At 32.6% G+C, this 14,747-nt stretch overlaps 1 protein-coding gene across 3 annotated transcripts in view; it reads left to right on the top strand.

Moving 5' to 3' along the window:
• The window catches only part of CTDSPL2 (CTD small phosphatase like 2), an 89,493-nt gene extending 74,746 nt beyond the window's left edge, over positions 1 to 14,747 (top strand). For all 3 annotated transcript variants that reach the window (XM_014847080.3, XM_070504495.1, XM_070504494.1), the window contains exons 9-13: positions 4,124 to 4,186; positions 4,291 to 4,370; positions 7,360 to 7,486; positions 9,055 to 9,150; positions 9,827 to 14,747. In XM_014847080.3, coding sequence (XP_014702566.2) covers positions 4,124 to 4,186; positions 4,291 to 4,370; positions 7,360 to 7,486; positions 9,055 to 9,150; positions 9,827 to 9,892 — 432 coding nt within the window. In that variant the 3' untranslated portion in view covers positions 9,893 to 14,747. The remainder of the gene's footprint in view (positions 1 to 4,123; positions 4,187 to 4,290; positions 4,371 to 7,359; positions 7,487 to 9,054; positions 9,151 to 9,826) is intronic.

Raw genomic sequence — 14,747 nt, 5'->3', positions numbered from 1 at the left:
CCCATTGAACTTACTATTTTTTAACCTACAACAATGTAGCAATAAGTTCAAAGGATAGCATGGAAAAACTATTAAAGATGTTTCTTTTTGAATATGTTAGAGTCTTTTATCTGTGCTTAAAAACCATTTAGAATCATTTTTCCTAAAAAGATTCACATGTAAGAACTTTTTTTTCTTAATCACTTGCCCACAAATTGAAACTGCTTATCTTTGGATGTATTCTTTCCTCCTTTTTTTGGGTCATGCTGTTAAAGTTTTCTATATTAGATAAAGGTTTGGTAAACTAATAGAAATTACTCAGTGTATATAACTTGACATTGCATACTTAGACATGAATTTGAATTTAGACCAACCTTATCACAAAATATTTATAATCAATTTATAACTGGATATTTTAAGGACTACTTCTATCAAATCTAGTCCTGTTAAACCATTTATGGCCTATTCGGACTATCTACATACACAATTATAGGACATTCTCATTGTCTTAATACCAAAGAAAGTATAGGCTAACAGGTATTGTTCATATCAAGTAATGTTAATGTACTGTTAATGTAATGTTATTTTTCTGTTATTTATTCATTGCTTTTCTGTATAAAATTTAAATTTTGTTAAAATCAGTCCACAACAGATTATGAAAGATTAGTTCCATTATCACTGTTTTGCAGATATTATTCTAGTAGATTTTATTTTAAAAGTTTTACATAATGTACATATTCATAAATCCCTATCTTGGGGTAAGAATAGTCAATCTTATTTAAGACATGTCTTGGGGCAAGCCCAGTGACCTAGTGGTTAAGTTCACTGCTCCGCTTCGGAGGCCCAGGGTTTCGCCGGTTGGGATCCTGGGCACGGACATGGCACTGCTCATCAGGCCATGTTGAGGCTGAGTCCCACATGCCACAACTGGAAGGACCCACAACTAAAAAAAATACACAATTACATACTGGGGGGATTTGGGGAGAAAAAGCAGAAAAAAAAAAAAAGATTGGCAACAGTTGTTAGCTCAAGTGCCAAGCTTAAAAAAAAAAAAAGAGACATGTCTTTGGGTATGATATTTTTATATAATAATTGTTTCTTATTACAACCTTATGCATTATTTTTCAGTTTTTTAATTTTTTCAAAATATATTTAGGTTAGTGATAGAAGATTAAAACTATTTATAGCATAGATAGAAGAATTGCTATATATTCGGAGGAGTGTACGTATACCAGACTGAAATGAAAATTACATTTGTAAGACTACATGGTTTTGAAGAGTTGCATGTTTGCAGAAGGATGGTTGGTGAAATATTAAGTAGAGAAAGAATGCAGAAAATAGGAAGTAGGCAGCTCAGTACAGGAATCTTTATTATGAGAAAGAAGAAAAATGGAGTTAAGGGCATCTGTGGAATAGATTTGGAAGCATGCTTATGTGTGCATCTATATGTTTGTGTATCTCTGTGACCTAACACAGTAAGTGATTATACTCTCAGTATATTAAGCATACAGTTGTTCTTTATTTGTTTCCTACTGGACAATATTTGGTGCTTCTTGACTTCTATATATTTTTGCTTTAATGTATCCATCCAAATGACTTAGACCCTGCTGGCCTTATAGTTCTATTTTTGTTTCTGAGATTTTTCCTTTGCAGCACATGGCAGTCCCCTATGTGGTTGTAACCCCATCCCTGCTCACTGTTACTTTGTACCTTTCTACATTCTTTTTTTCACTAACCACCTCAGTTTCTGCCTGTGTCTCTTAATTTTGAAACACCTTCTTGTTCTAATGGTGAATCTATTCTGAGGATAGGAACTTTTACAGTCAACATTTATTCTGTTCTGATGGTAAGGAAACACTCCAGCAATACATTCTCCCATCTTCAGTGCCAGTTTTCATCCTCAGTAAACAAGTATATTTTGAAAGTAATGTCAGATTTTAAGATGTAAAAATTTAAATTTAGTCAAACTTGTAGAATGCATAATGAAGTTATAGTTTTGACATGATATGGCAGTCACTCTCTAAGAAGTTGGAAAATGTCACCTTTGTACAGTGTTCCACTTATTATACTTGGATAATATTGTTGAAATAGAAGTATTCCTCTACAATGGAAGTGTGTTGTGTTCAGAGGAAACAAATGCCAAATAACAGAGGTCCTGCTTATCTTAATTTACAATATGGAGCAAGAGGTAACAGGGATATTGAAAACAAATGAAAATATACATATGCAAAAGAGAAATAGTTTTAGTTATTAAAAGCATGTAAGTGATAAACCTTCTTAGCAACAAACAAAAGGCTCCTATTCATAGTTTATCATCCTCCTTAAGATGAGATAATTGAAAAAAAGTATTGGCAGAATTGGTTGTTTTTTTCTTAACCATCACAAATCTATTTTGAAAAGACCCATAGTTAATAAAAAATGATTTTGCCAGTTAACGTAGTAATATATCTAAAATCTATCAGTTACTTGGATTACTAAACAAATAAAGTGTGTGTGGTTTTTCAGCCAAGGCCACAAACTATACCAAATGTTTTAGAATGAAGATGTTAAAATTAATTAGAAGAGCAACTCTAGTTAAAACTTTCTGTACCTCATCCTAAATGATAGTGATTGGATACTGAGGATTTGATTATTTTTATTTGCTAGGAGTAGGTAGGAGTATGTGGCTTACTTTATTTTTGATTAGTCAAGAAATCGAGATAAAATGCCTGACTAATAGAATTAAAAACAAGTTAAACTTTTATCATTCTAGCCTGGAGGTGGGGATAGAGTGATATTATTAGCATATTAATAGTTGTTCAAAATTTGTCTTCCACAAGTGATCACTTAAGGCAATTCAGTAGTTGCCCTTGTGTAGTCATGTAGGCTTGCCTTTCTTTCTCTATTTTGTCCATATTGCTTAACTTCAGGCAATTCTATTTCATTTACTCAACAGGTTTTTTTATCAAGTACGTACTATCTATTTGGCATTGTCTTATGCCCTTTGGGCTTTGGAAATTATAGGTTGGTAATACATAGTCCCTACCTCCTAGAATCCTTTGCCTGATTTCCTTGTTCTACCATAAAACATTCCCAGAACAAAATTTTTATCATGAGGGCATTTTTGTGTAGATGTGTGTTGACGACAGAATTAAACTCCATGAAGCCTTGATTTTGAATTTGTTTTCACAAGTTTTTTAAAAAAATCTGAATCCAGTGGAATCTAGTACATAGGTGTTGTGTAAATATTTGTTTGAGGTTAATAATCACTTTTGAATTCATTCATTCACAAAATGAATACAATTTAAAGGAGTCAAAATATTTTGTAAATGGGTGTTAGTAGCTGCTCATGGCTTATATTTCTGTGCTTTTTGAATATTGGAATATATTACAAGAGCCATATTAAAAGTAGGCAAGAAGCAGACACGGAAATAGGAAAATAATGTATATAAGGCAGTTCTTTGCGTATTGTAGTCTTTCCTGATATTGCCAGTAAGTTTTGATAACTGATATGTTTGACTATTATATTTTCAATCTCAAGTAGCCCAGTAGTGCTAATTTAGATGCCACATCTGAATCAGTAAATATAGAACAAGATTGATTTTTGAAAAATTCCACTTATTTAAACCCACCAATCCAGACATCTATTTCTTGAACACTATTTAATAGAAATTTAAAATAAAGGTATTCTTAGCAGGTGATTGTTGAGAAGAAATTCTAGTAATTATTGAGGAAGGTCATTGAGACAGGTCAGCTAGAGGTGGACACAGAGCCTGCCTAATAATTGGATGGATGCTGCCTGGCTGGAAGATGGAGCTGATTGGTGGATCAAAATCTCAGAGGGAAACCTTCCATTTTTAGTTTAAATGTTTACTAAAATTATATTCTACAAAGTACTGTTATATTGTATGCTTGCTATTTAACTATTAAAAAGTGAAATGATCACCAATGATTATTATTACCCTACTAGAAAATTGTTTTAAGTGATTTTTGGTATGTGAAATACATTTGGTTGAGTGGTACTTATTAGTAAACTTTTATATTACTTTAAAATATGAACTTTTTAATTATAATATTTCCAAAGTTAGAACATAGTATAGCTTATAAATAAGTTGTCTCTATTTTATATTTTTATTTGCTGAGGGCTGTCTTTGTATTTCTTCAGGTTTATGTGAGATTAAGACCATTCTTCAGGGAATTCCTGGAACGAATGTCTCAGATGTATGAGGTAAACATGCTTAAACTACTTACATAAGTATTTTTATTTTATTCAATATAGTACCCATATTTAGATCATGTATAATGATTACTTCTTTTCCCCTGAATTTGTAGATCATTCTTTTTACTGCTTCTAAGAAGGTGTATGCAGACAAGTTACTGAACATACTAGACCCTAAAAAGCAACTGGTCAGGTAAATTTAATTAAGAAATAGTGAAAATGTCTGTCACACTGATCTATGAAATTACTATGATTCTATTTAATTTTGATGGCCATTTTCAGTTGGCTGCATATATAGAGATTTGTTGTGTTGAATGGTGAAAATAAATGAATTTTTTAAGCCCCAGAACTCTTTAAGAGTTCCTAATGATATACCTCCAGACAGACGTTCTTTAAAGGATACAAGGATCAAATGTATTTATTCACTGTTACAGCTGTATCCTTACTTCTTTTGGGATTGGGGGGAGATTGGGGGGTATGTGGAAGTTTTCACTGTGCATGATGTTTTCCCTATGTTTCTGAATTAATGCATGTTATGTCACCTTTTTAATGGCATAGAGAAATGAAAGTTTTAACAGAAAAGATCAAATTAAACTCTTTTGCTTTTTTCAAGAGCAAATTTATATTCCATGGAAAGAAAATATTACATGAATCTAATTGGAAATTGCAGTTGGTTTAGTCACTCAGGTTATCCTGATCTGGACTCAGTTCCTTGTGTGTGTCCTCAGCCAGCAGATGCAGTGTGTTCTTAGTTAGGTGGAAGTGCCTTGGGTAATTTTAAAACAGTTTGAAAATTAGTTCCATTATTTCTGTCAGTGGAAGTGAGATATTAAGACTGCAGTATCTTGCTGCATCCTCTAAGATCTGGGATTTAATCTTTGAGTCTTTGAACAAGAGCTAAGAGAGATGCCACAAAAGGCTCATACAAGCTTTAACAGCTGAATATTCATTTTCTTGAGTGCTTTCTCCCATATAATCTTAGTGAAAATCCTAAACTTAATTTCTACTGTTAATAGTACTGTTATTATTGAGTGGTTGCAACTGTGCTGAAAGGCTTTTCCTAATGTCCATGTTTGGGAAATTTTTTTCCTTCTAAATTGAACTGTGATTTTTTGTTTTTTAATCTAAAGAATCAAAATTTCTCCTTTTAGTCAGCTTCCATTTTATCTTTCATATAAGCAAGCTTCAGATACACAAATGAAATGTTTTCTATTCTTAAAAGTATATTATAATTTATGCTCATTTTACCTAACTTTAACAAAAGTATACAAATTATTTTGCTTTTATAACTTCATTCATTCTGAAGATTTCTATTCAGCACCTCCAATATTCCAGGGAACAGTGGTGAGCAACATAACCCATTCCCTCTTGGAGTGTAGTCATGTAATTATAATGTTACAAATTAACATCCCTTTTTTAAACTAGATTTATAAAACCTGCACATTTGGGAGTTCAAATTTGTTTTATCTAGTTGTGTTTTGAGAAACTTAAAGAAAACTTTTTGAACAGTATATTGAATTCATTATAGTGCTATAAGGAATTATCTGTTTTGGTGACAAAGTAGACTTAGAAATTCCTATGATTTCTGAATCTCATGAATCCAAATGCAAACATGATGACTGGCAAAAGTAGTTTCTTCCTGAAACTGCATATTCATGCGGTTGACCCTCAGATTCCTAAATAACTGGAAGGGGTTTAGTATAATTTAATTAAAGTAACCATTAGTATCCACATACATAATTCAGTTATCTCCTGTCCTGGGTGAGTTTGCTGCTATTAGGGAAGAGGCAGCAATATGACTTGCATATACATGCTGTACCTGCCGCTCCAATTTCCTCATATCTAAATATTTATCCAAATAAAATATGGAATCTTATTTAGGACCAACCAGGTCTTAAATTCTTTTGTCCAGTCTTATTATTTCAAAGTAGGACTGTCTTTAAACCTTTCAGAGGTAGATGATCATTTAATTAAAATGTTCTTTATAATGAGCGGGGAAAGAACTGTTTCTACCACATTTTGTCTGGTTGTAAAATTCTTCCTCTTTGCCATCACCACTGGCACTGATAAGTTTAGGTGTTGTTGTTGTTAGAGCTATGACAGATTTTTTGGGTAGAAAATGCCCCTTTCTTGAAATTGCATAATTAGAAATGCAGGTATTAGTATGCCCTAGCTCCTAAAAAATTGTTTAGTGGGATTAAGACACAAGGAAGCCAAACTACCAAATTATTCATGTATACAAATGGAGTATTTCAAGGTGGTCTGTACAATTATTAGTAATATTCAGAGACTAATAGTTTGAGTGCTAAATGGAGATTGTATAATATTTATAGTATATAAGTATTATTATAAAACTTTTAATAGCTTTTTAAAATAATACAGCATTTTTCAATTTAGTATCATTGGTGAAACATCAGTTTACATTGGTAATATTTCAGTCTAAATTCATCATTTCATTCAATCCTTGTTTTTTCAAATGATCATATACACACTCACACTAAATTAAAAGAAAGATGGGTGTTTGAGAAAAGTTGAAATGATGGAATGTTTTGGCCTTTGCACCTTTTCTCAAAAACTATGAGAAACTAAAAACATTTTTTAAAATGCCAACACGGAAACATTCCTTCTTACATTTTTTATTCTGGCATGTACAGGGATAGGGAGGCTGTGTGGTCTTCTGGTTAGAGCAAAGGACTGGGAGCCAGGAGGATCCTGGGTTCCATTGCGGGGCTAACCACTGACTTACTGTGTGACCTTGGGCAAGTCACTTGACCTCCTTGTGCCTCAGTCAACCATCTGGAAAATTGGTTAAAAAGCAGGACCTCGCTGACAACCAGATGCTGCATCTGAACTGAGCTTTCCTGGGTAAATAAATTATAAAAACAATTTACAGAGTTTTTAATCCCTCTTTATAATTTACTATAACGTTTTGGGATAAACCTAAGTTCTTTAAGGCATGGTAATATTTGGTTGTAAGATTTCAATAATGGCTAAGAACTTTTATAGTAAAATGATAGCCCCAAACTTAGGCCCACGTTTATATTTGAATTTCCTCTGTGAGAGAAAATAAGGCTTAATGTGTGAAGCCTGTGGTGTGTGTATGTGAATATGTTTCAGTATGTGTTGTACTTTTTAGAGATTTTTATTTTTTTTAGTTAATTTGTTTTTATTTTTATGTTTAGGCACCGGCTTTTCCGTGAACATTGTGTTTGTGTACAAGGAAACTATATAAAGGACTTAAATATCCTTGGAAGAGATCTTTCAAAAACTATAATAATTGACAACTCACCACAAGCCTTTGCATATCAGGTAGGAAAAGGGTTGCTAAAAAAACTCAGATTAGGAAAAAAAAATACAATGAGGACAAATGCTGCCAAACAGAATATGAGGGAGAACAGAATTTTCATTGATGGAATTCCCCTGTTTAGTGTCATCTTTTAGAATTAGAAATGCCAAGTTGGTATATTTGTGGAAAACTTTTCTTTTAAATGAAGTACAACATAAAGAAAAATCTGAGTAGTAAATCTGAATAAGAAAGGACGAAGATATACATCATTTAGTAGCATTCTTACCATTAAATAAATAATTGTAAATATGTTTGAAAATTATGTATAGCTAAACCATGTTCTTCTGTTCTGTTTGACATTCTGAAATATTTTCTTAGACTATTTTGTCAATATATATGTACCTTTTGTCGATGATTGTTTGAAACATAACTTCAACTAGAGATGAGCCATCCTTGCAAGATATATTTTACATTATGAATATGTTCATGTGCTATGATTTTTCTTCACAATAAATCAGTGCCGAATGGGGATGCTGGAAAGTGATCTGGGTGTAGATGAAACAAGATTTGCCCTTCCGTGTTTCAAAATATCCATAATAAAAAGTTACAAAAAAAGAAAAGAGAAAAAACTGCATAAAGTGTTGAAGTATGTTCAAGTTAGGTCACTACGTTTATTTGTTTGCATTTTGAGATAGGTTTTTAAGAATTTCTTCTTGGGCCCAGATAAAATCATTTCAGTTATTCACCGTCTCAAACATAGTGCTCTGTGCAAATGTTAGGATAAAGATATTTTATCCTAGAGATTATTTACTATAGAACAAATATGGTTTGCATTCTCGATTTTAGACTCCTCCTTCAACGGAATACCATTGAGTCAATTTGTTATGTTCCTACGTTTCAGGTTATCCTAATAGTTGTTGGGAATAAAACAATGAATGGCACATGGGCTCTGTGTAGAAGTATATGCTTTCTGATAGTTTTCTCTGTTTAGACTAGCAATACCCCTTCATTCACAATGCCTAGCATTGACTAATAGTAACTGTTTCTTGACTGAGTAAAGGAATGTTTTTAGTTATGTTAAGCAAAACTTGTTTTAATGGATCTTTCTTGTTTAGTTTTATATAAACTAAGAAGAAATTATGCTGAAAAACCAATTAGTCTTCAATTTATTCCTTAACGTCTCTCTCTTCCAATATTGAGTTGTCAAAGAATATATGACAAGCATAGATTCTGATGACATTCCTTTTCAAAAGAACTTATAGATCAATGTTTAGTTAAAAGTTACTTCTTTTTTAAGCTTTTCCAAAGTAGACAAATGTAAATAAAAAGAGGGTTTAGGGCCCGGCTGGTGGCTAAGTGGTTAAGTTTGCACACTCCGCTAGGGCGGCCCATTGTTTCACCGGTTCGAATCCTGGGCGTGGACATGGCACTGCTCATCAAGCCATGCTGAGGTGGCGTCCCACATGCCACAGCTAGAAGGACCCACAACTAAGAATATACAACTATGTACCGGGGGGCTTTGGGGAGAAAAAGGAAAAAAGTAAAATCATTAAAAAAAAAAAAAGGTTTAATTACTTATTTATTCTTTTAGCTATCTAATGGAATCCCTATAGAAAGCTGGTTTATGGATAAAAATGACAATGAACTCCTAAAATTGATTCCATTTCTGGAGAAGCTTGTAGAACTGGTAAGTATATCTTATCATTTATCTTTTTGTGTTATGTTTTTGTTGCCCCAACTCTACTGAAGTAAATCTTTTAAATTGCTCAACTTAATGTGTACTGACTTTCTAAGTCAATGCGGTGGGAGATTAGGGCAGGTTGAAAAGGATTACAAGCATTTTCAAACCTTATACATTATATTAAAATTATGCTCATCAGTATTTAAAAATTTATAGGTTGAATGTTTTTTTTAATTGGGCTTCCTTTTACAAGTCACTAACTAGTTGTGTTAAATTGATTTCATTTTCTTTTCATAGTTGAGGTCTAGAATTAATGCTTGTGCTACTGAAACTTTATTCTGGGAGTTCTTTTTCCTATATCCATGGATTAATTTTAAAACTAATGTATAAATTAGAATTCGGGGCTTAACACTTTTACCTAACTTTTGGCTTGGGTTTCTATTGCATAATTGTTCTTAGAAAATTAAAACTTTAATGATAGTGTTTTTTAAAAATCTAAATTTAATTCTAAGTTAACTGCTTCTGTGTGGTATCCTTATATATAAGCAAACAAAATAATGTAAGTTGTAAAATAAGTAGTGATATATTTTCTCTGCAAAGTAAGAATGTTCATAGTCTTATGAGGATCATATCTTTGAAATTATGTGGCTTTTAAAATGTCTTTTTTTTTTTTTTCACACAGAATGAAGATGTTCGACCTCACATCAGAGACAGATTTCGCTTGCATGATTTGCTGCCCCCAGATTAAGTACAAAGACTTGTCAAATCACTGAAGGGGGAGAGAATGCAGGACCCTTTTGGACTAAGACAAAAACATTGCCATTACTGTTGAAATTTTGCATTTTTGTACCCCGTCTTGCTTTTCTTATCTTTGGTGCCCAATAATAATCAAGGGTTACAGAAAGAGACTTTATCTCAGATTGAATACATACAGTAGGTAGGCTAAAACAGAAGAGTCTTTAGAACTAGTGCAACTCCAGTGAAATTTTTTTATGTACAGGACATCTGCAGTTTATAAAGAATTCTGTTTCTGCCACCAGCAGTTTGACCTGTAGTCACACAGGATTTTATGATAATAACAGAGATGAAAATGGACTTTTATTTTCTCTCTGTTTGGTGCTCTAAGTGGGTTTGTAGCCACTTTTCTGTTACTTTAAGATTCTCATTTCAACAGGAATGGCCAGTAAAAGTTGTTTTATTTTTCCTGTTAAGGTTTATAACCTTTTTACATTTTTGACCTGTATTAGATTAGAATTTCATTATGCATTCCTTTTAGTTGAGGCGCTTCATAGTTTTCTGGAAATAGTCAATTTTTAGTTTTTTATTATACATTTGAATGGCCGTTTTCCTGCTTTGTCTGCCTGCATATTGTATATTTGTTTAAAAATATTCTCTACTTTTAGTCCATGTAAGTTTCATTTAGAAAGACATGCATTTATATTTTGTTTCTGTAATATTCTACTGTAGGTGAAATCTTTTCAAAAATCAAGAGACTGGTTAGATAAGAATATATGAATGACTAATATTCAAAAGATTTAAACCATTGTGATGGCATGTGTTCCCAAATGGTAATATCTTGCAATGGCACACAGATTTAATGGATAAAGGTATACCTCAGACTTCACTGTGCTCACCAATCTTTGAGGAGAATGAGTTTGGTCACCTGCTGGGCTTGATTTGGTTACTGCTGCCTTTGGTTTTCTCCAGGAATGAAGTATTCAGCACAGTGACTCAGTATTTTTAGTTATTTTGCATGGGCTGGTAGTACCTCTGTTATGCTCTCGGTTACAATCAATTTAAAACTCTGTGTAACAGTCTTGGTACCTTACAGTAGCTATGCATAATCCTGTGGCACAGTAAACTCCCAAGCCACCAGTGCAGTCAATATGCTCTCATAGTGGTTTTCTATGCTATATGAAAATAGTCTTCAAGCCTTGGTTCTCTAATGCAGCTACCACAAGAGGTTGATATTTTTATAGTGGCGTGTAATCTCCTTTTCCGGAGGCTTTTTATGGAAGGTAGAATTTGTAAAAGTTAGTATGCTTTGCCTCTCAACTGCATTAACATGCCACAGGCTCAGACTGTTTTTGTGTAAAGGATGTCAAAGAACGGCACTTTTTCTAAAGAGAAGTTTGATATTTTGTATGCTTGTTAAGAAAGTACAGTATTGGAAATTAAAGGTGGACAACTGATAATTGAGGAGTATGTCACTTAATTTTTTATGTATATTACCTGTTTACTTGTACAACTTATTGTACAAATTACATGCAGCTTCATTTTCAAATGAATCCTTAAAATAAGGAAATCTTTTTAGGAAAACATTTAATTTTTGTATTTTTGATTTTAAAGGCATGAGTTATGTCAATTTTCAGTGTATTAATGAAGATTTTAACTTTTCATCAGGTTGAGTGTTTTCTTACTATATTATCTGTTGTGTATGTAGTTAGCATATTGTGTCACTGAACTGTTTAAAAATCTAGCATGTAGAGCAAGCCTGTTTTGTGGAAGATCCTTATTCATTAAAAAATAATCATGGCAGATTTTCTGCAAAAAAAAAGCAAAAGCATTTGCAATTCAGAATACTGGGGTTTTTTTGTTTGTTTTTGTTTTAATTTAAAGAAAGGTATTTTGCTTGCAGGAAAAAATACTACAGATTCATTTTAGTGAGAATCTTTGAAATGTATTTATCTTTAGGGCATCTGGGCATCTTTATGCTGTTTGTCTTCTGTCTTTCTTGAAATAAAATGTACATACGTTACCTTTACATATGCTCTTGCTCAAAATTGTGAACCTAGTTACATTTCTCCTTGTTCCCTTTTTATGCTCAAACAGCAAAACCCAAAACCTATACGAGATTTAAACTTTCAGCGTACATGATAATTGCTGAAAGCTTTTCTGATTAAGTAAATACAGTCTCAAAGGGCTTTCCTGTAACTTATAGGGAAATGTAAGCACCTACACTATTGTGCCTGTGGGCACTTTAAATAAACATCAACTTTTAATCATCTTTTATTAATGGTAAAGCTGTTTTCAGTCCCATGCTAGGAGAGTTCTTTTAAGTTGACTGACAAATGAATCAAGCGTAACAAGATTTTGAAAAGAAAGAAACTAAGGGAAATTTAATATGACCTGGGAAAATTTCTTGAGGCCAATTTATTTTTCTTCGTTACTTGATTTGGGTCATTTTAAATTTGTTGTTAATGTAGAATTTAAAATAATTTATAAAGAGACAATTATCCAGCTTCCTTCCACCTTAGTATAATGTTTTATCTCCTCATTATCCCTTCTTTTCTTTATCTGTTGGTAGATGTCATCTTAAACACTTCCATTTAGTAAAGCGGAAGTGTCTGTTTTATGAATTGAGATGTGCCCAGTCCCTTCAGTTCACACAGGAAACATGAACTCTTAAGAACTGACTGTAGTAAATGCAGGAAGGAGGATACCTAAGACACAGCAAAAGGGACCTATATACACATTATAACTCTAAAGTACATATTACAGTTGTGATTTTCCAGTCATAAATGTCTGACTTTTAAGACATTCTTTTAAATATTTGTATTATTGTTAGGATGTTTTAATCAGTTATGTTTTTTAATTCCATGTAATATATGTAGCCCTAATCAGATTTATATCACCATATTTCTCCTTGGGTCTTAAAAAGAGAGTGGATAACAATTTGAAAGCATAAATTGTTTTATATTAGCTAGTATGTATATTTATTTACCTGATGGCTTTATCTCATTTCCCAAAATTTTGGGGGGGGTTTGTTGAAAGCATTGTAACTTCTATAAATTGCTATTTTCTTGTAATTGTCAGTTAAAATGGATGTGTACATTGTTTTTTTATACTACTATGGTTTTTCTGGTTTGCTTTTGGGTTTTTTTTTTTAGGGTTAATCATAGAATGGTTAAAAAAAAAGTTATCTTTGGCCAATGACTTCTTCAGCTAGATATTACTTTCATTCGACCTTCTAAAGAAGTTTGTTTTTCATTGTTTTGTTCAACTTGCCTGAAAAACAGAGACTTCATCTCATCATTGAAGAAAGCATTTTATTATTCCTACAAATCTTTACAGCGAGCACAGAATTCTTCATAAGGACCAGATCTCTTCCACGTCTTGTGTCAATCACATAAAGCTGAAATGTAAAGGACACTGAAGCCTTCATTTAATTGTACTAACATGATGGTGTTATATACTACATCATTAGCTAGTTAAGGTTTTCTGACTTGACTTCTCTTTGTCTTCCTAGGTATTTATTTGTTATCTCTTATAATCTTGTGTATCTAAATTAACTTAGTTAATAGTTACCAACTGAATAACTATGCCAAGCAACTAGGAAAGAATGTTTATTTTATTTCCCCTTATAGGGGAAGAGTGGACTGGGAACAAAAATGTATGGGCCAAAAGGCCTTAGGTTGTCATTCATTCACTTTCTTATTCCTCTCATGAGCTATATTTGAGTATAGTATTTTTTCAGTGCTGATGTGCTTGATTATGTCATTACTTTTCATGTCTTCCCCTGAGTTGAGAGCCTGCTAGGAACCTGTATAAAATACATTTTAAATTTCAGAATAAGAACCACAAAACTCAGTATCTTATATTTAAATACTACTTAAATTATTATTGGAATCCAAGTCTCACTCACTAGGATACATTTTTATAAAATGTTTCTGTGTATCTTGAATTGAAATTACTTGCCCAGAGGCAAGAGTTCTGGGGATATAATGTGTTTTGAGAAATTTTTAAAAGGGGGATAAAAGAACAAGTTTATACTTAGTTACTTTATGGTTTTGATATTAGTTAGTATTTTAAAATACATCAGGGGTTCCCAAACCTGACTGTTCATTAGAATTACTCTGAGGAGCTTTTGAAATACAGATTCCGGAGGCTTAGCCCCTGCAAAATTCTCTCACTGTGTCTGGAGTGGGGCCTGAGAGTTCTGTGTCTTTTAAAAGCTCTCCACGTGATTCTAATAGCCAGGTTTGGGAAATAACTGTTTTAAATGATGTGACAGCGGTTTGAGAGTAGGCAACAAAATAAAAGTTTACCAGACATCTCTTTGTGGTAGAGTTTTCTTTTTCTTTTTTTAAACTGGGACCAGATTTCACAGAACTTATTCAAGATACATGGAGGAATAATAAAGAAGATTGAGGCTACTGCTCATTATCATTCTTAACTTTCATACTTTTTAAGAGATTGCATTTCTAGCACTTGGAATAGCTGATCATATACACAGCTGAAGGACATGTCCCTGAATGAGACCATTATATATATTAACTGTAAAATATTTCACTATTTTTTTATTTTATAAATCTTTGTAGAAATAAGCAATGAAATACTATGTTCGTCTTTTGAAATGGGATTTTTCAAGGCAGTGTCCTTTTTGCATTAAGGGAGGGGGGAGTTAATATTCTCCCTGCCTTTTTCCACATGAATCAATATAAAGTCCTGGACATTTAAAAATCTCAATTTAGTTTCTACTTATTTACTATGCAGTATAGCCGTGAACAAGTAATGTAGATTTAGTTTTCTCATCTTCAAATGCCCTGATCACCCTACCTCACAGGGTTGTTGTGGGGATAAATAAAACTTTTATGGAAGAA

Source organism: Equus asinus, chromosome 2 (genome assembly GCF_041296235.1).
Source record: "Equus asinus isolate D_3611 breed Donkey chromosome 2, EquAss-T2T_v2, whole genome shotgun sequence".
NCBI classification, from domain to species: domain Eukaryota; kingdom Metazoa; phylum Chordata; class Mammalia; order Perissodactyla; family Equidae; genus Equus; species Equus asinus.
Note: the sequence above shows the minus strand (reverse complement) of the source record. Positions and strands in the feature narration are given on the sequence as shown.